A 27,559-nucleotide genomic window follows, 5' to 3' on the forward strand; every position below is an offset into this window, starting at 1 on the left:
CCTGCAGTGGAGCAGTGTGAGGATGTTAATAGCAGCAGGACACGTCTTTTTACTCAAACCAAATCTCTTATTATGTGTCAGTGTGAGTGTGGTGTTGTTGCTGTTGCAGACTCACATCTAAAGGAAATCCTCCCAGACTCCCAGTCCTCTCTCTGTACATCGTCATCATGGTCTAATCCCTCATTATTTCATGCTCACTAATCACAGGATTGACTTGTGACTGCAGATGTTTGTGGTGGATTGTGTGTACTTGAGAAAACAGGAAGTGAAGGTTTAATTCTCCTTTGCTATGTCGATGCTGCTTTTAAGTCCCGGCTAAATGATGGGATGGCAGGAAGGGAATGGAGAATAGCAAGAGCGGTGGCCCTTTTATTTGACTGAGACAGTGAGAGCATAGGAATAGATAGGAATGATAGGAAAGTTGGGGAGATAGAAGTACAAGCTGTGCTGCATGAGCCAATGGGTGACTCCATTGTCTTTACTTTTAAAGATACGGCTGGGGACATTGAAAGTTTTGTCGTTATTATTGTCATCAAATCCCATGAAAAGACCTAAGACCTCCTTCAGACCTTCCCTGCACTGTGGTGCTCATGCTCAAGCCCTCATGTTCTGCTTAGGACTTAAATCTTTATAAGTCATAAATATATTCTTGAATTAGAGAAAAAAAATAAGACAAAAGATGACCAGCTGTGAAGAGTATGTAGGCCTATTTTGCCATGGAGATTGTCAGATGCATGTGAACATTGCAATAACAAATATAATAGGAAACCTAAATACCTCAGTGAGATTAGTGAGAGAAAACTGTGTTGGTGGCTCGGTTAACAGACATCAATTTTCAAAAGCAATGCTGGACTGAAAATCCTAATCTGAGATAAGAAGATAATGAAGGCAGATATTATGGAATTATTGAAGTTATAGGCAGGATTTGTTTCTCCAATAACAAACAGAAAAATCTCCTTTGACCTCTTTCATATCTTAACAAGAGAGACTTAACAAAATGACCGTAAGTACAGAGAAGTTTGGCTCATGCATTCGCGACTCCCCCCTCATGATGGACAGACAGAACCTCTAAAAAACATCAATTAAACTAATGTAACTTTGAGCAGTTTTTTTTTCCTCCTAACCATCAAACACTTTTAGTCTAATAGGATATGGTACGTTATAATATCTCTGTCGCCTGCATCCACTCCTGATTTCCACACGCATAGTGTAGCAGCGGAGGAACTGCTCGGTCTGACTCCTGATGTGGTCACTGAGAGGCAGGTTCGTTGTGTCAGCTCGTAGGATTTAAAAACTCTGTGAGAATCTGCGGTATTTGTGGAATGTGTAGTAAATGACAGGCCACTGACAGCAGAGCTGGGTCTGAGGCAGAGAGGGCCCTCGCACAGGTTAATTGGTGACTGAGGGGCCACACATACACATGGTTCAGGCACAGCCAGAGCAATGTCTTGGTTTAACTGGTGGCTTTTGTCCCATGAATCCAAAAGGACAATCATTAGGTGTATTATACTTCCTTTTACTCACAGGTATCTGGGTCAGTCTCCAAATTAATAATTAACTGATTCAAAAGTGTGCTCACGTGTGTGAGGGTGGAAACTGCCAACTTCAGTAATGGTGAGCTTGATTTGGCAGCACATGTTCGTGAATAGATTAGTGAAAGAATGAATATCTACAAACGTCGTCTGTGCTGTTAGTAATATGAAGATGTATTTTTCTGCAGCTAACTACAGCCCCATTTAGAAAACAGTCTTTCTACGCTTCTACATGCACGTACACATGCACAGGGACTCATGGACAGCCCGTTCTGAGGCAGCAGAGTGACGCATACAATCATCCAGACACATGTTCATGCTCGCATCCAACACCAGGGTGAATGAAAAGGTGATCTCAAGTGTTGTTGTGAGTGTTTCTGAAGCTACAGTATTGATCGTTTTGGACACATCCGTCTCAAAATAGTTTTTTACTTAGGATGTTGTGGAAAACTGGGAACATCCAGCATCAATTCACTGGTGTTTTTTTTTAATTTTTTTTTTACTAAAACTCAGAATTTTCAAATTTAAGGTCACAAATTTACAAGAAACAATCTTGTATATTTGCTATCTGATGTGGGGTGTAAATGGTGACAATTGCGTAGGGAACATTTGCTTGTCCCTTAAAGCAGATATCAGTGGAATGTTTTTGTTAATATAAGTCCTAAATAGTCCTATTTTCCGTCAGCAATCACTTACATGAAGTATTTCAGCCTAAACACGAGTCTCTCCGTCACTCTGCTCTGCTGTAACCCGAGGAGAAAATTTTCCTTGTGGGATACAAGTGTTATCCAATGAGGGGAGAGAACGGCATGAAGGGCTGTGTGTGCAGCCAAGGGATGCGCGTGAATGTGGTGACGTAGCACGAGGACCAATTGATGCCTGACAAGGGCGGGGGCTGCTAACTCATGGTGCGTTCAAGGAAACTCGTACTTTGTGTTTTTCCTTCCTGTGAAGTCATACCAGTTCGATCTGGTACGAGTTCACGGGTCGGAAGTTACGAGTGGCCGTTATAGGGAACTTTCACAGACAACAGGACGGTAAAAACACGAGCTACGGGTTACCTGGAACGCTACCAAGTCGTAGTTGTGACTTGAAGCTGTAACTTACGGTTTCAAAAGCCTGCCTTGAACACAGCATTAGCCGAAACGGCCGTGCCACTGATATCTGCTTTAACACCAACCAATCACACCAACCATCTGAGTATTGTTGCTTCCCCTTATGGCCACAATTTACAGCTACTTCCAGCAGGAGAACACTGTCGAAGTCATCCAAAACTGGTGCCATAACCTTGAGATCAACACCTTTGGTAGAACAGGAGATGGGCAGCATGACTATGCAGCTGACTACACTAACCTTTAGCCTCATCAGAACCATAACCTCACGCAACAATAACACTTTTTACCCCACCGTCACTGGCCTCATAAACAAAACCAGAGATCCTCTTTCCCAAACACTGTAACATAACCGGACTCTTCTCTGGTCTTTTTAGTCTTGAGTATTGCACTTGTACATAGTTGAGTCACGTTGAGCATTCATTCTTGATCTTTACACAAATACACCAAGTCAAATTCCTTTAAAATGTATGTAAAAAATACATTTAAAAGTCTTTTAAACTCCTTTAAAGTGTTAACCCACTTGAAATGAAAGCCTTTCTGATTCTGATTGTAATCTGCACAAATGATGTGATGTTATCATGTCAACATGGAGCAGAGTCTCAAAGCAAAGTTTCCAACTCCTAGTGTAGAATCGTTGCCATGAGGAAGCGGGGCTGCTACGACAGTCAACTACTCAGTATTAGCATGATTGTCCTTATGATTGTGCTCAGTGGATGTTTGTGCAGGATCCAGCGTTTGGGTCCACTGCACTGACACCTGGAGTGTTTTCTCTAATAAGTAACATTTTCCTCTCTCTCCCTGCATTCCTGTCATAGCACTGTATTGGAACATCTTACTTTGTGTGTCCTATGTGTGTATGTGGTGAACCAGCTGGTGTCAAACAACATCTGCACACAACAACTGGCTGCAGTTCAAGTCGTACATGCCTCTCTGCCCCGCCTTGTTAGTCTCAGTCAGGGTTTTTATGAAAAGGACACATATAAGGGCACATATTCTTGTCCCCCACCAGGTTCACTCATACTACACACCAGTTAGTCTGGTTAATGCCAGATTGCACCTCAATTTTATTTGAAAGTATGGGTCTGGGAATGTGTATTCACCCCCTACTTCTATGTCTGTAGCCGCAACCCTTAGATGTACGGTAGATCAAATTATCTCTGGATGCAATAAGATAGACTTCAAGCTAATCAGAGCAAAGATCCAGATGATGTATGCAGAGTGACAGAAAATGTAATGCTATCTTTTATTCAGGTTTTTTTGTGAAAGCTAAAGCTGAGTGAGAGCTCTGTGATGGTTTGCACATTGCATATAAACAAAAGCTTCTCTGTCACCATCTTGTAAAACCTACCTATGTAAAAAAAAAAAAAAAAAAAAAAAAAACGTGTTTGAAATTGGTTCTCCAGTTTTCAGGGAATTGGAGGTTGGTCTATAGACTGATCTGTTAGGCAAAATGAAATTCCTGGCAGGTTTGTGTTGGTTCACTCGCTTTACATGCCGGTGTTCTGTCGATTTCTGCTACTTGTCGAGAACTGCTACTTTGTGGTTTTGCGCATGTGCAGAACCATTAGTATTTTTTGAAAGGGTAGTTTGAATCAATAGATAGACCTATTAGTTCATGTGGCGTAGCAATTTTCAACAAAGCAGCAGAAATCGTCAGAACACCGGCTAGATTTAAGTAGAATTAAAATAGAGAAATGCAATTAAATTATAGCTGTTAAAGCTCCAGTTGGTAAGTTGACGAAAGTGAAAGTAAACTCCACGACTTGGTCGGAAATTTCAAGACAATACTCCGTCAGGTCCCTTTATGAACCTCTGCCAAGCGCCCCACACACACACAGACACACACAAAGTAGCCATAAACGCACCCACAGAAGATGTACCGTATCCATAGCACGACGTGTAGGAGCGGCGATTGGCTGCTCCTCCTGCTCCCTCTACCTGACTGGTGGAGAATCGTCGGTCGCGGTGGATTTTGGCAAATACGATTACAGGCTGTAGGTGGAGCCAGAGGAGTTGGATTTTGTCCTAAATTACTCATTTAATGTCTGACCATCAGAATATAGTGACAGTTCCAGCAAATATGACTGAATAATTGTTACCAACTGAAGCTTTAAAGCAGCAATTAATGATTGACCTTTGTTCTTTTTGTCCCATTCAATGTCAGGAAAGTAACTCACAAATTGCAAAGGCACTTAAAGCAGAAGTAAGCGATCCGGTCGTTTTGGCTAACTTTTTGTCAGCCAATGGCGTTAGCAGCCCCCGCCCTCGTCATGGATCTATTGGTCCTCGTCCCTACGTCACCACATTCACGCGCATCCCTTGGCTTCACACACAGCCCTTCATGCCGTTCTCTCTCCTCATTGGATAAAGGTTGTAGGATACAAGGAAGTATACAAGACATTTTCTCCTCGGCTTACAGCAGAGCAGAGAGACCGACAGACCCGTGTTTCGGACCAAACACTCTATGTAAGTGATTGCCGTCGGAAAATATAACAATTTAAGACTTATATTAACACAAATATTCCGCTTACTTCTGCTTTAATGCCTGGTGAGACCAGGCAATAACTACTTTACACACAGACATGAACTGATATGGAAGGTTAGTATGGCCAAAATGATCATCATCAGTAGTTGTCATTGAATCTTTAAATGCGAACATTAAAATAATAACATGTACAATGCATCTATGGCATAAGGGACCAGAAAGGGACGTGTAGACAATGAATGTTTTAAGCTCAAATGTTTTCCTGCTTGTAGCTTGAAGGACATCTGGAAAACAATCAGTCCACCTTAAATATGGTGAATAAAGTAATTGTTTGACCTTAAAATGTTTGTCTTAAAAGTGATGATCAGGCCTTAATGTTGACATTTTTCAACTGAATTTTGCTAACAGCTTCTGGCGGCACTGCACCTCACACAGGTCTCCTGACCGTGTTACAATCAGCATGTGAACTGTAAGTTCAAATACAGTTCCAACACACAATAACAGCAAGAAACTAATGGCATCAGTGCACATTCTGATGTCGCCCTTGCTAGTCGGGGCAGGTGAAGACAGAGTAAAGGATACGTGTCCTGGAGCCCACACAAAGAGGAGGGGTGAACTCCTCTGTCTCAGATGTCCAGATCATCTTTTGAAAAGTAAGGCTGGTTTACATGCGAGCAAGAGCATGGATGATGGCGTGAGCCTTGTAATTAGCAACACAAGCACCATTCTTCTCTGCTTCGGCACAGCCTGACAGATTGGAGAAAGCCATTAGACAAAGAGCCAGAGAGAGAGAGGGGGCATGGACTATAGCAGACATTCCACACACGTGTGGTCTATTTCAAAACACAAACCTCAGTCATTAATTAAACCTGTGGGTAAATTATGACTGCTGAGGGCGACATGTCTAGACAAATGTCTGGATGTTAGTTCTGTCATTCACTAGGGATAATAACTCAAGAGCATCCCTATGTGAGGATACAGAATCAGGATGGTTCAAAAACTAAGAGCTAAATTAAATTGCTGCAATAACAAAAAAGGTCACATTTTTAATTAAAATATAATTTAAGTCGCAACACGCTGTCTGCACTTCTAGTCCTTTCAGTTACATCCTCTGTATATTGATTTCAAGCTGTTGGGCTCCTGTAATCACATAAATTTAGACAGTGCTATAGTTAGGCTATTATTTTTTGTTTTTAAAAATAATATGAAACTAGAGACATCAGTTGGTTGATTTACTACTGCAAAACATAAAAGCACAACAAAATTAGATGAAGAAACTATGGCAGAGTAGCTGGGACTGAAATTTCAAGAATAACATTTTAAGAAAATTCAAAAAAAAAAAAAATCATCATGTATAAGTATGTAAAACCTGTATTATGGCCGTGTTATAGCCCTGACCCAACTGCTGTATAGAAAACACATAATAAATGCAATCTTTTGAACAGTATTAGACCTCAGTCACTTAAAGCAGAAGTAAGTGATATATTTGTGTTAATATAAGTCTTAAATAGTTATATCTTCCGACAGCAATCACTTACATAGAGTGTTTGGTCTGAAACATGGGTCTCTCAGTCACTCTGCTCTGCTCTGAGCCGAAGAGAAAACATTTATCGTATCCTACAGTTTTTATCCAATGAGGAGAGAGAACGGCATGCAGGGCTGTGTGTGCAGCCAAGGAACGCCGTGAATGTGGTGACGTAGGGACGAGGACTGTTATGGTGCGTTCAAGGAAACTCGTATTTTTCCGACCGTGAAGTCGTACCAGTTCGATCTGGTACGAGTTCACCGGTCGGAAGTTACGAGTGGCCGTTATAGTGACTTTCACCGGTAAAACAGGTCGGAAAAACACGAGTGGGTTGCCTGGAACGCTACAAAGTCGTAAGTTGTGACTTGAAGCTGTAATTTACGATTTCAAAAGCCTGCCTGGAATGCAGCATTAGCGAAAACGACCGGACCACTTACTTCTGCTTTAAATCTGCAACTGGAAGATGACTGAATAAGATCTGTGAAATAGCCATGATGTTATTGTTAAAAATAATAATCTATAGTTTATTTACATTTATATAGGTTTGTTTCATTGGCGACCAAACTAAAATCTTGATGAAAAAGTAACAAAAAGAATAGAAAGAAATCTGCCCCTATTATCTGTTTTTTACAATACATTATTTTTAAAAAAAAAAGGTTCTGTAAAAGATTCCAACAACGCCACTCTTAGTTTCTACCTCACAATTAATTTCATGTCAAAATGTTTTATTGATCATAACAATCTAGAACAGCGGCAACATATTTCACTGCATTGTTTGGTTTCTGTGTTGAGATTGTGCCATAAAAGATCTCTGTTAAAATTGCTTCCTCTCCTTTTTCAAATCACAGTCAGGTTGATGCACAGCTCTTGTCTCCCTTCTGGTGGAACTGGAGTCAACTGATTTTCTCATTGTGCCTTATGATCTAAAGTACAGATACTGGCTGTGAAATGTGTGTGTGTACTCAATGGTGCCTCATGGGGCAGCTGACTTGACCAGTGACTGAACCCGTTGTGCAATCTCATACCTGTAAAATGAGTTCAGGTGAAACCCATTCACAGCTTTCAATCCATTTCTGTATTCTTAAAGGGGGCTGGTTGAGGAGGAGGAGGAGGAGGAGGAGGGTTACGCTGGTGTTATTTTCAGATAAATATGGGCAGGTTTGTACCTTTTTTGCTCATCCTAAAATATGTTGACTTAAAACAGACATTTTGTAATTTACCATATCAAGATCCACCATATTCCCCCATGACACCGTGCTTCATGCACAGTCTTGTGTCTGGCTGTGTTACATCCTTGGGTTTCAGTGTTGCAGCTCTGAGCTCAGCCTCATGTGTAATGTTTGGTCAGGGTGTGTTTGATCTTTATCTACAGTCCATAGGTTTAACTACCAGACCCATTTATGTGCAGCTCTGCAAGTGCACACCTGCCAGTACGGCTTGTGTAAATCGGTGTCTATTGTGCCTCTTTGAATTTGCAGTGCAGCAGGTTAATGCAGTTCAATAACATTAGAGGCTGATTGTGTTGTCTGATGTACTGTATTTCCTGGCAGAGATATCAGGACACTAATGCTAACCGTGCCAGCCAGGCATTGTTAATGCTTCACAGGAATTCAGAAAATCTGCCTCTGTTAAATCTTTTACTTGAACTGGAGCCAAGACATTTCTACACACACACACACACACACACATAGACAGTGTTTTCCTAACAGAGTGAGGTTATTTTGGCCGGTCTACACTTTCCAAAACGCTGTAAAATTTCAACCTTGAGAGTTTAGACTTTAGAATTAGGGTTATAGAGGTGCCGAAAGGCATTATGTCAATGAGTGTCCTCATAAGCAAAGAAAAAAAAATATTTTTTAGATCATGAGACACTGACATTACTGACACAAGTACAGCCCAAGTGGTGATGAGCTGCTATGTATAAAAAAAGGTGGTTACTGCAAATGCAACAAACAGATCAATATGTCATGTTTCTCTTTGTCTTCCCTCTGATAATACTGTGGCACTGACCTGTACTGCCTGGGATGTCAGTATGTGTGTGTGTGTGCTAGTGTGCAGCCTTTTTATTGTTGTGAATGTCAGAAAAGTAGAAGACATGTTTGAAATCCTTCAGAGGAACTCTTCAGACTGTGTGTGTGTGTGTGTGTGTGTGTGTGTGTGCGTGTGTGCGTGTGTGCGTGTGTGCGTGCGTGCGCGCGTGTGCGCGTGTGCGTGTGTGTATAGATTTTCTTTATCATTATGATCAGTTTATTTCTGAATCATGAAATGGTTCACTGGGATGATTATGTCTGTCTGAAGGGAGTAATCTAATAACAGTTCTTTTGCTGTGCTGTACAATGTGAGCCTCAACAAATGTCTACTTGAGGAAAAATAATCATCCTCATAAAAGAAGACCATAAAAACCACACGAGAACTTATGTGACCGATGTTGTTCTGACCTGCCCTGAGTGGGTTTTGAACCCGGGTCTCCTGCACCACGGGCGACCATGCTAATCGTTTTGCCAAGAGGTCAGTGACCACTTGGCAAGTCGGTTAGCTTGTCTTTTATGGGTGAGTGAGTTTTTTAAATTTTTTTATGATATTTTTTGGCTTTTTTGCCTTTATTTTATAGCACATAGATAGATAGGAAAGGGGGAGGCAGAGAGAGGGGGAATGACATGCAGGAAAGGTCTGCCCGATGCGGGACTCAAACCGGGGACGCCTGCGCCGAGGACTGTAGCCTCTAGCCTTAACCACTGCGCCACGCACCGCCCCTGGGCGAGTGAGTTTAACTTCAGTACCGCTAATCGCCACACGTCGTCACTTCTCCTCACTGGTACCTCGTGACTGTGGCTATACTCGTGGACCTCCATTACACTTATTCAATTCAATACAATTTTATTTGTAGATGGTGAATAATAATAATAAGCATTGTCTCGAAGACATGTGCATGGTCAGGTAAAGGACTTTTGAAGATTTTGGGGGAAGAGGATGCTTTTAATTCCACTTCAAACCATCCATTTCTTTCCCATCATGCCCCGACACGCTGCTGCTCTGTTTTCTGTAGATCACCAGGATAAAAGACCTGCATAACATATCTCAAAACACATTGCTCTGTGTACTACTGATTATGGAGCCTCTGTTTTTTTGTTTTGTTTTGTTTTCAGGCAGTCACATTCTCACATTTTGTACTCCTCTCTGTGTGGATTTACATTCGTCAGATGTTTCACATCACATGTGATGGTTGGTTTGTGATGAAAGTAAATGTCAAACCTTGATAAGTGTCCTGACTAAACTGTCTCTTCAGTCTCGATCACTGAACCCTCATCTAAACCTCTTCACTTAGTCCACCCACAAAGATTTTCTTTCAGTTTCCCTTCACCATAATTCATTTTATTGTCTTTCTCTGCTCCCGTCACGCTCTCTCTTTCTCTCTCTCTCTCTTCTATCCCTTATGAGGCCCATTATTCAGAGTCACTGATGCAGAAAGTGAGTTTACAGGGGTGAGGGGGAGAGTTTTGCGGGAACAAGACCAGATCATTTTAGAGAGTTATGGTTTGGTGTGTTTCTTACACACACATCTATTAAGGCGATCACTTTCTGGGATGTCAGACAATGTCTAAAACTGCCTTTCCCCTTTTAATTCATCTTGTAATGTTGAGAATTTGTCTGCATATCCTACAAACAGTCTGTAGAGAGACGTGTAATTTCTACACTGATTTGATTTGTAGAAAAAAAACACACTACACTACTTTCTAGATAACTTTGTAACTAAGTCACAAGAGACTAAGACCGGATTTGCTAGTGTACAAACAGGTGTGTATTCATACAACCACTTTTGAGAAGACTGAGAAATGTCATTGTTTTTTTAATTTATCAAATGCTCATTTTGTCCAAAATGCTTCTACAGTAAGTGTACGTTAGGATCCAAAACCAAAGATGATGTAACCGCTGATGACTCATTAATAGATCCTACATGTTCTTTAAGTGTTTCTCAAATAATCTCTCTCTCTCTGTTTCCATCCTCCTCCAGCTCTCGGTGCATGGGGACAAGAGTTCCCATCAGGCCCTCAAGGCTGCACAGAGGGAAGTTGTTACCCAGCCACAGGGAACCTACTGATCGGCCGGGCTGTCAACCTGACTTCCACCTCCACCTGTGGCCTGAATGGACCAGAGCACTACTGCATTGTCAGCCACCTGCAGGTCAGAACTGAACTATACACAGAGCCAAGTGGTAGTTAATGGGCTCTGAACCAAGTGGTAGTTAATGGGCTCTGAACTTTGTGACTATTCAGACACACTGGATTAATCAGGTTGTCCAATAATGTAAGACAGGAAATCAAGGAGCAGTTCAGGAAGTATAGTGGAGCTGTGTAAAGAAGAGCCCATTAGTATAGGATTTAAATGGATTTAAAACCAACATTGACTACGTGCATTCAAAAGATCAGTTGGACAATCATTTCTCCTGTGCAATTTCCTGCTGACAGTTCTTTTTTTATACATCGCTGTATTATCTCATAATGAGCCAATTCTCTGCAACTTTAAATTGCTGCTATTATAAAGTTTCTCACCTGCCTGCTCTCTCTCAGCACCTCGCCCTTCCCCTCCACATGCAACAATAGATGCCCCCCTGCAGTGGGTGCAAGTGAAAAAGCTGGACAGTTTGTTTGTTCTCTTTCACCGCTTTCATCAATCCTCTTCCTTCGTTCCCTCCCCACTTTTCCATTTTCATTTGTTCATCTATCTGTTTGTTGTCACCTGGTTTCCATGAGCAATCCCACCAGGTGTGGACACACCCTCGTCACACAGACTCACTCACTTTAACTCCTTTTTATTAGCATTTTGTGAACCTATATTTACTGTTTTTATACAATGCAAATAACATGCAAAAGGAGGTAATCAAATATGGGAGAGCAATAAGTGGGGTTTGAACTAAGATTTAATAAAATAAGAGATCTTCCTCACAGTCATGAGACACATATATGTCCAATGTTAAGTGTCCTGTGATGTTTGTCCAAACAGTGTGAACAGAAGCAGTAGGAATAATCTCCCATGAAGTTACTCGGCAGTATAAATGTAAAAAAACAACAACAAAAAACAGGGGTGTAAGTTGATGAGGTTCTGATTAGAAAATAATTTTAAATAAAATTAAAAAAGAGAAAAATTATTCATTAGAAATCTTTACAATGGCTTAATGTGAAAAATGACATCCAGATTGAGCTCCACTTTATAAAGTCTGTGCAGAATAAAAGCACACCTTGACCTCCACACTTTATCACACAGTGTTTACTGTTTAAAACTATTTCCACTATCCAACCTTACCTGAGGGTGGAGTTTGAATAGTATAGCTTACTTAAACACAGAGTCTAGAGGTTCCTAATGACTTCCAGTGTATGAGCCACCCCACTTTCAGCATTATAAAATAAACAGACACAGACTTGTTCTTGGCTCTCAGTCAAATCAGTAGGACCAAGTGCTGTTCCACTCAGTTTTCAGCTCCTCTTCTCGCTCTGCTTCTTCACAACGTGACCCCTGACATGTTGCATCCGTACACGACACACATTTCCATGCAACCACATGTGTGTGCCTGCACCTCCGTAGCCTCAGGGCAGGAATATACAACAGTGTCAACACTCAGGTGAACATGAGTGACGTCCTCTGATTGGTGAGAGGCCCCTCCACTACTGCAGGGGGGCTGGGTCTGGTGACGACCTGTCTTCCCATGTATCCAGGTACAGATTGCCGCTGTTCTGTCAGACGTTTCTTCAGAGGCCCACACCGAACATTTGTCTCGCAGCTTTTAAACGTCAAGAAGTTCATCAATCATGTGTGTGAGACCCAGGTTGTGTTTTTGTTCCTGGTGAGTGGGGATTGTGCATTGGTCCGTACTCCGTAGACTCACCTGGTTGTGTACATACACCCGATTTTTAGGTTAGAATTAGGGTTTGGAGATCTGACTGAAAGCAGTGGACTATTGGAGCTATCAAGGTCAAAGGTCAAAGTTTATTCATATAGCAGATTTCAGGTGCTGCACAAGCTTACAATTCAACATAAAGTAAACATTATGAAATAGCACTAAAACATACAAAAAACACACAAAAAAAGAGAATGCTTTCACAAACGAGTTGTACATCAGCACAGCAGCTGGTTGGATTTCTACCTGGAAGCACTTAAATCAGAATCTACTGCAGGCAAGGTTATGTCAAAGGAAAGTGAGGAGAGAGGTGGCAGTGGAGGGAGAAATGAGATATGAACAACGGAAAAAGCACCAGAGCTGGAACTGAGGTTGAAACTGAATGAGGTCGTTGGGTGTTTTTTGTAAAGCCGCCCTAGTAGTGTGACAAAGAAGTCTTACTTACACCACCAGTGTGTTGTTGGAGCAGAAAGCCTTATAGCTGAGCTGACCAGGCTTGACTAATGGGAGATAAATAGGAGCTCAGAGGAGGGAGGGAGTCTGAACCACACAAGTTTACACCAACTCAAGCTACAGTGTCTTTTAAAGAGACAATGAATAGGAATCAGTCTTATTTTATTCATGTGAAACCAGGAAGTCAAACTTTTTAAGTTGAGTGAAGTTTTTTTTTTGCTGCCTCCTGTTCCTTAGCAACGACTGAAGTTTTGTTCTTGGACCTGTAAACCAGTCGTCTCTAATGAAGTCACAGGATGGAGGAAGCAGTGCCCTTTTCAGCAGGGAGGGCTGTGAGATGAGGGTGGTGAGATGTATGCTGGGATTGATTGGGGGGGTGCGGGGGGTGAAGAAGGCAAGCATGCATGTTAAAAAGCACACGCCCTCTTACATGTGTGGATGTAAAAGTGGGCGTGTGTGCGCATGTGGTCACGCACATCCACGTTGTCCAGCACGCTTTGGGCATTTCTTTTCAGCGAATCTCTTTAACAGCCATGTTGTTGTTAGCAGCTTAATCACCCCTGACAACAACCTAATTAAGAAATGCTGCCCTGGAATCTGCTGGCTTTCTGTGCCAACTCACCCTTATCTCCCCCTGTCTCCCTCCCTGTTCCCCACTCGAATACACCCCCCACCCCTTTTTTTTTACACTCACAGCGTTTCCCTCGCTCCCTGTCGACCCCCTTCTTTGTCCTTCACCCTGGCTGGTGGTGTGTGGGACCGCTCTCCTCCACATACACACTTATCTCACCTGTGTCTTTCTCTTCCTCTCTCCAACCGCCCTCTAACTTTTCAAGTGCGTCCCATTCATCCACCCTCGCACTCCTGGCCTTGGCCCCACATTGTTGTATCTTTCCCAGGCTCTTTGCCTTTTCACTCCTCCACCTCCTCTTCTGCTGCTCTGCCTGGTCACTGACCATGTTGACATGCACAGCAGTGCTGCGATATAAACCAAATAAAACCAGATTACCAATAGGACGCTGCCATGTAAACAGCAGTTTCTGATCACCTCATAAAAAATCATAATATGATATCATTTGTATTATGACTTGTATTGTATTGAGTATTCTGATCTTAGTCACATTGTTTACACACATGCAAATATACCTTACTGTGCGTTCAAGCGATACACGCGATGAGGCGATGGATGCTTCAATGCGTTGCGCTTATCGCCCGAAACGTATCACCCAAAGCGACATCACGTCATTTACATTGATTTTGAATGGAAGCTTGTGGCGTTCATCGCCTCCCATCGCGTTTGGTGTGAACGCACACACGGTTAGTCTCACTAATTATTCCCACTGGAGTTTTAACCTCAACATTTCAGCTTTCTTCTTGACCTGCATGAGCTCAGAGTGAGCTGCTCTGGCCTGACTCCACCTAACCTGGCGAACACCAGACCTCATCTCAATGTAGATTGAGATTCGGTCTGGGAACCACCTGTTCATTTTTCGTATTTGAGGCGTGGTTTACGAAAGCCCAGAGCTGTTTATTGGGCGCTACAAATGTCTATCAAATGTCTGTAGCTGCTTATAGCCAATCGCATCAATCATACCCGATGACGTATGTAGAGCGACAGAAATCCGCTCGCTAAACGTTGCTCTTTTTTCAAAATAAACTTGCAGTCTAAACTACTTAAAACACTTTCTAACGCTGCACCGAAAGGTAAAGTGTCTGCCGCCATGTTGGCTCGACAAGCTATCATCGTCTTGCTGCCCCCTCCACCGTTCTGTGATTGGCTCCCTCGTTGAGGAAGGAATTGGGTCCATGGTTTCCAGGCTGACTTGCAGAGCGAATAAAATCACACGCAAGGCAGCATGGGTAAACCCAGGCTAGACTCCACCAACTCCAGGCTAATTGAGACGCAGGCAGCAAGGTGGGGCGTGTGTGGGGCCAAGACTTTGATTCATGCTGGTTTGTGATAAGCATATGCTCTCCCAGCTGTCACTCAAAGCAGCCACACATCTTAATTACTCCATCTCCCCCACTGTCATCCTTACTCCCATACTCTTCCCTCCTCTTCCTTTTCCCCCTCTTTTTACTCCATGCGTTTCTTTCCTCTGATCTACTTTTAAGTCTTTTTCACTAGCAGTGACACAGTCCAAGCCCCTCTGGCATCAGTCGCACCAACAGTGGTGACCGGAGATTCATGTGCCACATGAATTAATGTGGCACATTAGCCACATTAATTCATGTCGAGAGATGAAAGCTCTGATGGGAGGAAACGACTCCATCACAGCAGCTTGACTAAAAATAAAATATGTACAAGACACAACCTGTGGAGAGGAAACATAGGCGAGCAGGATCTGATTGATCTGTTTCCACCAGGCACTGGAGGTCTTTTAATTGATACCCATAGGGCTTGTTACATAGTTGGTTCATTGATTTGTCCTTCTTTGGTACAAATATGAAACTGATTAATGCAGTATATATATCTATTAGTATTTAAATGATCCCTTGATGTTTCCTGCACAGGAGTCGGACAAGTGTTTTGAGTGTAACTCGCAGCACCGCTACGACCCGTACCGCCACAGGAACAGCCATCGCATTGAAAACGTCATCTACCTCACGGACAGGAACGGAGACAACACCTGGTGGCAGTCTGTCAACGGTCAGTGTGTATGACCTCAATAACACAAGAACACAATCATATTTGTTTATTCATCAACCAAAAAATCAACAGGGAGTCTGTATCAGATTACTGGAGGGATGCAGCTGCAATGCAGTGATATTAACCCTTGTGTGGTGTTCATATTTTGGTTACTCAGCCAGTGTTCGTGGGTCTGGTGGACCCGCTGCATTTTTGGGTCTCCAAATCAACACAATCAAACAATTTTATGTTAAAATACTCAACAGATGTTTACTTCATCCTAATTACAAGCCATATGAACAGCATATATGGTTAATATTTGCACTTTGCCTTTGTTAGATCACATTTATGAATTAATATGCTACTCGTTTTTTGTTAGTTTTTTTTTAATAAAATGTAATAAAAAAAAGAAAATCAGTTATAATCAAGATATTTAAATCAACAAATTTACAAATGAAGCAAGATTTTTCATAACTATTGATTTTGAACTTCATTAGAAATGTTACCTATTCAGGCCAGTTGACATAACTCAAACTAAACACATACAGTAACCATCAGCCCCATTGAACACATTGCCATTTCACACCAGCCTATACAACACATGAGGGCTGCCCCTCATGTGTTGTATAGAGAGTTTTGTGTGGTTTTTGTCACTATCAGACTCTGAATCTTCAGAATTGTGGTCCTCACATTCTGAAACCTCTTCTTTATCATCAGAAGCTTGTCTCTTCCAAAATCAATTGCAAGGCCCTCTCAGCATATAATCTTTTGGCTGTCTTGATCAGTAGTGATCAATTGGGGCGGGAGTGGCTCAGGCCGTAGAGCGGGTCATCCAGAGGGTTGCTCTGTCCTAGTCGCTGTCGTAGTGTCCTTGGGCAAGACACCTTACCCACCTTGCCCCGTGTGAATGTGTTGAACGTGTATGAATGATCATGGTGGTGGTCCAAGGGGCTGTTTGGCGCGAAATGGCAGCCACACTTCCGTCAGTCTGCCCCAGGCCAGCTGTGGCTACAGACGTAGCTCACCACCATGTGAATGTGTATAAAATAAATAATGGTTTCTGTAAAGTGCTTTGGGTGCCATGAAAGCGATATAGAAATCCAAGCAATTATTAGTATTATTTGATAAGGAACCACCCTGGCAAAGGTGTGTCCCGCCCCCAATTTGTAGGTGGGACAGAGTATGAGTGCTTGAATTTTGCAACGGAGACACACACGCACATACACACACACACACACACACACACACACACACACACACACACACACACACACACACACACACACACTCACACACACTATCAGCAGCCCCAGACAGGAGGAAGACATAGTGAAGGTACACAGGACCTACACTTTCCATGCTAATATTAGCCCCGGGTCCAGTGGACCCGAACACCCTGTATGTAATATAAATGTGTAGGGGGGGTCTACAGTGTGCGGTCATTGAAAATGTGTTCTGATATATGTTCTTCACAGAAAATGAGCCAAGGCCAGTGAATCTGAGTTTAAAAAAATAATGTATCATTTCATTTTTCTTTTGATAAAAAATGAAAACGGGTCCCACAGACCCGAACACCACACAAGGGTTAAAAAGAGAAATATAATATAATACTATATATGCTATGTAAATACTACTATATGATGGCTGATTAAAATGTTGACTCTCAGTTAATCACATGACAATCCATAGTAAATCAGGGATAATCGTTATTTTATCACTCATTTTTTAATTTTCAAAATTAGTTCAAAGGGATATTTTCTAGTGTTTAATTAACAATACTTATACTGTTAACTTCACATCAGTCACTTTTACAGTCGTATATCTTAAAATAATACTGTGTATTATTTTAAAATAATACTGTGTATCATTTTAAAGAAATCTAATATTACAGTATTAAAAATGATAGTTATATTTCAAATTAATATATTGTATTGAATAAAATTAAGCAAACAACAAATCATACATATTCTACTGTAATAATAATAATATTACAAAATTATTATCATATAAGTTTATACTATATTCCTATAAGCTATATTACCATTACATTGGCAGGATATATAAACAACATATTTGTTTTTTTGGTTTTAAGTTATGTTTTATTCCCCATAGAAGGAATAAAATATATAATGCTACATCATATATTAAGGGCCAGACAGCCGATGTGGTTGGGACCCTGTTGTTTTCTTGTATTTTTTTTTCTGCAGCTAAATCTATGATTAAATAGGACAAATACTGCGAGACTGATGATGTCTCTCTAAGGAGACACACAGACACAAAGAAAGTGGAGAGGTTGAAGCAGACCAACGTCAGGAGAGGAGGTCTGTGGCTGAAACATGAAGCTGAGACACTGGCTGACAGTTGTTTCCTTTACAGGACAGGAGAATGTGAGCATCAGACTGAACCTGGAGGCCGAATTCCACTTCACTCACCTCATCATGAAGTTTAAGGTGCGTATACGTGTGTGTGTGTGTGTGTGTGTCGGTGTGCACTGTTGGAAATACGACATGTGCTGAAGCATGTCGGGATACTCGTCCCCCTCTCTGTTTGTTGTGTACACTTCGAAGCTGAATTCCATCAGGCCTGAATCCATCACCGTGCTGTTAGTAACACAAACATTAAACATAGATAAGTCGCTCTGACAAGCTGCTTATCCCTGCATCTTGTTATCACAGACCTGAGTGTAGTTTCTCACATAGTCCACAGCTCAGCCTCTCTCTGTCTCCCTCTCATCTCCTCAGACTTTCCGACCTGCAGCCATGATCATCGAGCGATCGGCTGATTTCGGACGCACGTGGCGCCCCTATCGCTACTTTGCATCAAACTGCACCAGGACGTTCCCTGGCGTCCCGCACAACGGCCTGCACCACATCAACGACATCATCTGTGAAGAGCGCTACTCCGACATCGAGCCCTCCACAAACGGAGAGGTGAGAGTCTGAGAATACTCAATAAGAATAAAAAAGCGAGGGTATGTTGTAGGATAAGGTGCAGAAGTGTAGGACTTTCCTAATGTCTGTTGAATGAATGTGAGAAATGTGATGAAAAACCCAATTTATTGCAAATAGAAAAAGAAAACACTGCACAAAGCTCCTGAAATTTCAGACTTTCACTCATTGATGCCTGATGAAGGTCATACTCCTGATCGAAACGTTGCTTTAATAAAATAATTGAGAGTGAGACAGTGTGCGGGAGCTTCAAAAATTTTGCATTTTGGGTTATGCCCTCCTCCTACACACCTGCATCTTCAGGTGTGCTGAGACCGTTTTCTTTCTCTTGGAGACTTTCACTCATTAAAACACACAGCTGTCTGCACAGACCTCTTAGTTAACACAGCAAATTGAAACAAACTCCCTTGGGGCGGTTAGGGTTAACACGTGTTGTTTTAATGCAGTTTTTACTTTTACTTAGGCTACTTTTTAATTGACTCATAACAGCTGTTGTATTCATCATTTAATTCACCAAACTAATTCTACATGAATGCACCTGTTTTCTGCTCAACACCAGTTTTTGTCAGATATAATTCTCTTTAATCAGAGAATCTAATGGGTTTTTTCTCGATCTGAAAAATGTCTCTTCTGATCTCAAGGTCATTTATAAAGTTTTGGATCCTGCCATTCATGTTAAGGATCCCTACAGCTTGGACATCCAAGGTCAGTGAAGACTGCCGCCTCTGAATATGGACCACTAACAGCACCACATCAGCAGCACAGCAGTGTGTTGCAGATGATTGTTGTTAAACTACAAACTTTTCAAACATATCATAAGTTCTGAACTGACCTCTGTTTGAGACAACCAGTTGTTTTCTCTTGTTTGATGAATGCTGTCCTCTTCTTTTATATTTTCTTCATCAACCTTAATCTGTGTAATCTTTTCTGTCTCAACTGGGTGTGAAATATGTAAATGATCCCACACTGATAACAAAATGCCAAAACACACAGATCAGAGCAACAAAAATCAATTTTTCTCCTTTCCAGAACTTTTGCGTATCACCAACCTGCGCATCAACTTCACCAAGCTCAACACTCTGGGAGACGACCTGCTGGACCGACGCTTCGACGTCCTGCAGAAATATTATTACGCCATCTACGAGCTGGTGGTCAGAGGAAGCTGCTTCTGTTACGGCCACGCCTCAGAGTGCGCCCCGGTGCCGGGGGTCGACGCCCGAGAGAACGGCATGGTGAGTTCAAGGACCAGACCAGACAACATCACAGAAAAATATTTACTGTATGTAAATCAGTTTGGGAATAAACAGAAGCTGATCCTGGTGCAAGCTTGTTCAATACTGGTTGTCATGGCATTACTGGAAAAGCCCACATTAACGTTTATGTTATGTTATGTTATGTCTTTGCTGCTTTCTGATTGGTCAGATCCACGGTCGGTGTGTATGCAAACATAATACAGAGGGACTGAACTGTGAGCGCTGCCGAGACTTCCACAATGACCTGCCATGGAGACCAGCTGAGGCAGATAATCCACACACCTGCAGAGGTGGAGCACTCATAAGCACGCACACACACACACACACACACACACACACATGGCCTCATCAAATTCTAATGAGAGCATGAACTGTGTTATGTTTATTCACCTTGAAAGTGCTGCTTGTTTGAGTGTGAAGAGTTTCTCTGAAGGATTTCAAACATATCTCCCACCTGTCTGACATTCACAACAACAAGGCCACACAAGACACACACATGCATGGACATCACAGGCAGTACAGGTAGAGGCAGAAACATGACATATTGATCTGTGCAACAGTGTACTAAACACAGTGTGTTGCATGTGCAGTAACCACCTTTTTTAAACATATCACCTCATCACTTCTTGTGCTATACTTGTGCATGTATCGTGGTATAAAAAAATGAACTCATAAAAGCAGCTTATTTCAAAAAAGATCTTGTTTTCTGCTGTTGTATACAGTATAGCTATGCATCTGTAGATTTTGTAAAGTGTAAGTGTAAAAGACGATGTGAGGAGCTGTCGTGCCCTGGCGTTTGGTGAACGCTCTGTTTGCCTTCTTTTTCTCAGAGTGTAACTGCAACAGCCACTCAAGCCAGTGTCACTTTGACATGGCGGTGTATCTGGCCACGGGTAACGCCAGCGGAGGCGTGTGCGACGACTGTCTGCACAACACCATGGGACGCAACTGTGAGATGTGTAAACCGTTCTACTACCAGGACCCTGTGAGGGACATCAGAGACCCACGGGTTTGTGTCGGTGAGTCATTTCTTCGTGTTTTGTTCAAATGTTATTTTGCCTGAAACATTTTGGGGGAAAAAATCTACCAGTGGGTTTGGAAATGTCCATGTGTTTATGCAAAATCACCAGTTTTTCACTTTGTTCAAAGAGCTAAACACCTCAACCAGTAACACCTTACATGGTGATCTGTTTCACTTGTATTGCTCTTGTACTGTAACAGTGGGTACATATGAACTAGTTATACATCTATGGTATTGTGACATCATATATTTCAAGCAACAACTTTAACTCTTCATCTGACCACCAGCCTGTGATTGTGACCCGGTGGGCTCACTGGAGGGGGGAGTGTGTGACAGTCACACCGACCCAGACATGGGGATGATCGCAGGACAGTGTCGCTGCAAAGCCCACGTGAAAGGCACACGCTGTGATGATTGCAAGGAGGGATACTACGGCCTGAGCCAGAATGACCCGCTGGGTTGCCAGCGTATGTTATATACTCTATGCTGTAATTTTACAATATTTAAGATCTGTCAATAGCACATCAGCCTTTATCTTACTCTGTGTGTGTGTTTCTCCCATCAGCTTGCAACTGCGACCCTCGTGGTATCATAATGATGGGAGCTCCTTGTGATCAGATCAGTGGTGACTGCTCCTGCAAGAGATATGTAACTGGTCGCTACTGCAACCAGTGTCTGGTTAGTAACAGCTGCTCTCCTTTACATCCATACTGAATTATGCTGCAGGAGTGTGGGGATTTAAAGAGTCCAAAGCTATAGATACTATACAGAATAGAGCTATAAGATGTTTTTTGGGTGTTCATAGATTTGCGCCAATTCCAGCCATAGAGGGAGATATGGGCTGGATTCCAGGATGTGTACAACGAAAATGTGAAATGATTTGACTGTGGAATCGACTAAACAAAATGGCAGAGGATAGAATTTAAAAAAAAGGTATTTATATGGAGTAAATTACATAGTTCCCCCTTCAGTTTTTGAGGAGGTGGATATGGTGTATATTTACAGGTATAATTTGTGTTGTAATGTTAACTAAAATACGCTTCTATTGAAATTTGAAGAGAAATGGTTTGAAAATGTTCTATTAAAACCAAAATTAAGGACATACAGTATGCAGGTTAAATCTAACTTTGGACCTGAATTATATGTTACATCACATTTACAGAGTCAAAGTCTTTAGTTGCACAGCTGAGATCTGGTATTCTTCCTCTGGCCATTGAGGTTGGTCGATTTAAGAATATTCTCACGGAGAATAGAATATGGCAGATGTGTGAGTTAGATGAAGTAGAAAGTGAGTCTCATTTCCTTTTATATTGTACAAAGTATGGCGACGTGAGAGAGGTATGAAATCTGAAATATTTTGGTGCTCTGATGAGCAGAAGTTGGAGTGGTTGTTTAATTTCAGTGTGTTTAAAGTGGGCTAGTTTTATTTCTCAAGCCTGGAAAAGAAGACAGGAAAATTTGTTTAATTATTTTTTGATGATTTCTCTTGAACCTTGGCACTGTTTTCCTTTTCTTTTTTTTCAGATAATAGTTTTGAACTCCTGTTTGTTTTTTTATTTCTTTGATGTGCTCATGATGTGCTCTGGACCCGGTTTGTTTTCTTGGCGTCTTATTCATTCATTCTGAAGCTAATTGTGAATTTTATTAAGGAAGACCCTGAACATTTGTATGTAGTCGTATGAAAGAAGACAACAAGTTATGTGTTTGTACTTACTGCACCAAGCACTCAACCTGTTTTACTTTGTCTTCATGTCAGTTCTGTCAGTGGAGTATCTCTGTGCGTCATTAAAGGTATTCATAGCTGTATAACTGTATAAGCTATACATGGTCAAGTGGTCAAGAGAGCTTCAGACACATTGTCACTGTTCAACCTCTCTCTGAGCTCTATGTCTTCATGTCCCTGCAGCCTGAGTACTGGGGGCTCAGTAACGACCTGGCCGGCTGCAGACCTTGTGACTGTGACTTTGGTGGAGCCTTCAATAACAGGTACAGAGTTAACTCATGCCCATTCTAAATTGGTAAATATCTGAGCATAGTTTGGTCATGTGGGAAGCAATCGACTCATCCCCAGTGATTTAAGTGTACGGGGCCACTCCTCTGGATGCTCCTGTCCTTTATCTATGGCCCCTCACTCTCTGCTGGCCTGGAGATTTATTTTGTTCAAACGGTGGGATTCTTCCTCTCCAACATCTGCATTTCACATATTTTTTTAAGTACTTTGCAATGGAATCTTTTAAAAATGAATCTTTTACTTACAGGTTGGGTTGGAGATCCTATTCTGGAGCATTTTTTACTAAATTGTTTGAAACTCTCTTCACACTTCGATTGCAACCAATTAATTGAATGCTATTTCACAAAAATGAAAAAAGTCAGCCACCTGTGGGACGGACAATCCTGTAAAAAAAAAAAATCAATTGGATCACACTCCAGTCTGGTGGGTGGCAATGTGGCTCTGGCAATCTGCGGGAAGGTGGAGGCGTGGCTTCAGAGAGAAGTCTGAGGAAAGGGGCTTGGACATTTAATTTAATTTAATAAGTTTATTTGTATCAGGGACAATGTACAAAATAACATTAGTCTCGAGATGAGAAGAGATGCCTTGTACCGGATTTAGCTTACTAGCTACTTTCCATCCGTAGTCACTGGGCAGGTGAATAAGAACAATAGAAAGGTAAGAACTAGAAAATTTCCTCTCGGGAAATTTTGAATGGGCCACGGGAGCTACTGCGGGTTGTGCCATCTCTGTCAACATGGGAATCAAACCCACGATCTTAAGGTCAAGACAGAGCTGATCAGACAGACACATGATCATCTTTCTATAAGCACTGATATGGAGGAGCTGTAACCACATTAGGTTACCTGTGTGTGTGTGTGTGTGTGTGTGTGTGTGTGTGTGTGTGTGTGTGTGTGTGTGTGTGTGTGTGTGACTGTAATCACATGAAGCTGGCTCTAGAGTCTGTGTGTGTGTGTGTGACTGACTTGTCACATAGTTAGTTAGTAGCTGCATCCTGTGTCAGTCTGATTTAGCTGTGTCTGTGTTTATAAACATTTAAACGAGCGCCAGGTGGATTGTTTATGAAGTTAACGAGCCCTGGCCTGAGGATCAAAGAGGTTACCACGGCGATAGGGGCCCCCGCAGGCTGAGACAGACAGAAACGTGGAGAAAAACAGCCATTTTCTGCCTCTAAACCGGCCTCACAATTAGGCTTAGCATGAGAAAACGGTAACTCCTATCAGAACAAAACACAGATCAACGTTGCTCTAAGGACTTACTGAAAATTTCGGTACGATTTGGTGTTTCTACAGTAAATATTTTGGCGACGCTGGCAGTTTTAAAACATCAGGCCGTTCTGCTCCTCTCAGAAAATATTTGTATTGGACTCAATGAGGAGCAGGGACAGACGTGGCCGCACTCAGAGGCTGATTCTGTAAGTTCTGTAAGTCTCTCTGATATTTTGAGCACATGACATGAGAGATAACAAGTTTGTCTTACAAATTCTGAAAAAATTAGGTCTGTAGAGTGTAAATTGTGGCCGTGGTGGCAATTTATCCAGAAAAAATACAGAATGTTTCTTCACTCTCTCCCACTCTAACCGATGATGTCACGCACTCTGACACGAACATTCCATGCAATACACACCCATTATAAACTCATAATTTCTCCAAAAATGATCATGGTCATTGATCAGGGATTGATCAAAAACTATATGACCTATCAAAACGTGGAGTAATGCGACAATACACAAGACTTGTGTCTACTGTTTAAAGTTTAAATGGAGTCTCTAGGTGAAAGTATGCCTGAGCAGTAGACTTTTGTTAAACTCCAATGATTGGTCTTTTTCGGTCTTTTTTTTTCGCCCGTCCCATTGACTTACATGCAAAATTTTTGCGCAGTTTTTCGCGACGTAGTCGCGAAAAATTCGTAAACAGTTGAGAAAAGTAATAGCACCCCGATCCCGATCAAACCGCACGTTTTGATATATAATTTGTCCTGCGAATCGAAAATCGTCCGGAAGTGGAAAAATAATAATAATAAGAAAAAATCCACACAATAACAGTAGTGCCCGGTGCGATTGCCCGTGGCCCTAATTATCAATTTACATAGCGTTCTAAACATCCATACACATATGCATATACACCCTCTCACACATCACAAACACTCAGGACATAGGCCTATTTCATATCAGAAAGAAACATACAGTTATTAAAATACTTCACACTTTGCCAAGGTTAAAAATAATTTAGGCTCATGATTAATGCTGACATGACTGATTTCTTAGGATCCATTGTTTGACTTCCCGGGAGAAAACATTGAAGTCTGTACAAAATTTCAGATTAGTTGGAAGATTGTTCCATGATTTGACAGATTTAAAAGAAAAGGCAGATTGAGCAAAGGCAGAGCTACGCTTAGGAATATTACAATCTCCACTTGAGACAGATCTTAAAGCTCTGGTGGAATGCTCAGAGCAGAGGTTTTCAATGGGGGAGGGGCAACATTATGAATTATTTTGTACACTAAACGGACATCAGAATACATCATTAGATTATCAAAGCTAAGCATTTTATATTTGTTTAGTATTTCACAGTGTGACCTGTGTATTTTCAAAATGTGGCCTGCTAGAACCGTTTTTCCAGGATCTCCAACCCTACCTTTACTGCCATGCACAAGTTATATGTTTTTGTCGTATATGTGAAAATTAAAAGACCTTTAATCATTCTTTTTTTTTGCTCTTGTCTTGAGAATGATGGTTTGTGCATTGTGTAAGGCTTTGTAAAGAAATAATTAAATTTCAAAAGCAAAGCCTGTTGCTGAGTGACAGATAAAGGCAGGGAGGCAGAAGACAAGACTGTCAAGGTCAGTCAGTTTCAAAAGACAACTATACTTGTTTTTCTCTCATGTCAGGTGCATGATGGAGAATGGCCAGTGCGACTGCAGGAAACACCTGATTGGTCGACAGTGTTCAGAGGTGCAGCCTGGGTATTTCTGTGCCCCTCTGGATTACTATAAATACGAAGCAGAAGAGGCCACTGGACACTCCCCCGCCGACCCTGCACTACCGGTGAGCACCACTCCACCACCCCGTCTGTGTCGATCAGTGCAAGTCACATGTCAGGTCGCAGTTACAGACCTTCAGCCAGAGAAGATGTGAGAGAAGAATGTAAAACGGCAACACACCGGAGAATTTACCCTTTTAGAACCCTTATGAACCCTTTGAACTGATCCATGCCACTGCTCTCACTTCCCTCAGTCTCTCTATACTTTAGGGACAAACATGAGAGTGCTGTGTGTCTTCTCATGATTTGAAAACAGGCACAAAAGCAAACAACCATTCCTTCTTTCAGCAAGTGAACCGTGCATCTGACATCCTTGATCCGAAAGCATGTTTCTGTTAGCTCTCACTGCAATGTCAGTATCTACAGGGTGTTTGTGTAAACATGTTTCTACATCACATCCATGAACTATACAGTATGATCCAGCCTTTTTTCTCATGAGGTATAGAAGATACTTGTCTGAACCCTCCTCGCAGGAGATTTAATCATCTTCTGCATGTCCTCTGTATCTCACACAGACTGTACAGCTGCACATCAAACAGGCCTTGGATGATGCTGGATAATGTGATGTTATGACTGTTTCAGATGGGGCTTTCATATTGTTCTGACTCCACTTAAGGTCGTGTTTGTTAGGGGAATAAGTATCATTATCATTCCTGTACTGCACCAACAATGGCTGCTACGAATGAACAAAATTAAATGTAGAACCAGGACATTAAAATAGAATTACACAATGGACCTACCTTTTACAATGTAGCTGAGCACAGAGTAACAATGTTGAGCACGTAAAAGTAGCTGAAACACAAACACAATGGAATTTAAAGAGCCAAAGATAAATAAAAGCACAAAGTACACACACAAAAGAAAAAAAAACACAAAACAGCCAGCACCTGCAGACAGACATATGAAAGCACTGAAGTAATGTGAAACAAACAACTTTACAAATGAATAAAACTCAGCACCTCTCAAAACTGACAGAGAGCAAATGCCACCCAACCTTGGCATAAATGTCACAGTGATGTGTGTTATAACTATCTCTCATAATAAATCTTAAAACCGAATGACAAACTGAGTACAGGGGCTTCAGAGTCGTGGCTGATGAGTGCATCTATGAAATGACCATAATCCAAAACTGATAAAAGAGTTGCCTCATTCACCATTTTTTCTACAATGCAGAGGAGAGGAGGGTTTATTTCTGTATTATAAAACAATTTTCTTTCTGATAGCAGTCCGGAATGTGGATACAATTGTGATAAAAAAAAGACATGGACATCTCACTTTATCCAATGTGTGACCTTTAAGTCTCACCTTCCTCTTTTCCATCAAGGACACCGACAAAGTGGTGTCACAGTCTGTTCCTGCTGTCACTGACTAATCTCCGCTGCCCATCACTCTTCCCCCTACGCTGCATCCACGTCTCTATCCTCTACCATCTCTGTCTGCCCCCTCTCTCACATTCTTTCCTTTTTCTGTCAGTTTTTTTTCACTACCTCATTTTCAACCCCTCCACCTCTTTACTTCCCCAGCCAGCCCTCCGGGCAAGCTCAGACAGTCCACACTTGCAACATCACAGCGTTAGGAATGTGGACAAAAAGACAAGTATGGACTCCAGAATGTCAGAAAAAACTGTGGAGGACACTGAGCGGTGTGTCTTCT

The 27,559-nt window shown here is 41.8% G+C and overlaps 1 protein-coding gene across 1 annotated transcript in view; it reads left to right on the forward strand.

Moving 5' to 3' along the window:
* lamb2l (laminin, beta 2-like) overlaps positions 1-27,559 on the forward strand; it is a 64,012-nt gene that overhangs the window by 16,761 nt on the left and 19,692 nt on the right. Inside the window, exons 3-14 of the mRNA XM_085781108.1 lie at positions 10,670-10,839; positions 15,518-15,653; positions 18,009-18,082; positions 18,374-18,562; positions 19,222-19,285; positions 19,610-19,812; positions 20,003-20,123; positions 20,664-20,852; positions 21,142-21,321; positions 21,420-21,532; positions 22,761-22,840; positions 25,755-25,911. Of these exons, the coding sequence (XP_085637234.1) occupies positions 10,670-10,839; positions 15,518-15,653; positions 18,009-18,082; positions 18,374-18,562; positions 19,222-19,285; positions 19,610-19,812; positions 20,003-20,123; positions 20,664-20,852; positions 21,142-21,321; positions 21,420-21,532; positions 22,761-22,840; positions 25,755-25,911 (1,676 nt within the window). The remainder of the gene's footprint in view (positions 1-10,669; positions 10,840-15,517; positions 15,654-18,008; positions 18,083-18,373; positions 18,563-19,221; positions 19,286-19,609; positions 19,813-20,002; positions 20,124-20,663; positions 20,853-21,141; positions 21,322-21,419; positions 21,533-22,760; positions 22,841-25,754; positions 25,912-27,559) is intronic.

The sequence above is a fragment of the Trachurus japonicus genome, chromosome 7 (assembly GCF_045865225.1).
Source record: "Trachurus japonicus isolate A0001 chromosome 7, Traja_1.0".
Lineage (NCBI taxonomy): Eukaryota > Metazoa > Chordata > Actinopteri > Carangiformes > Carangidae > Trachurus > Trachurus japonicus.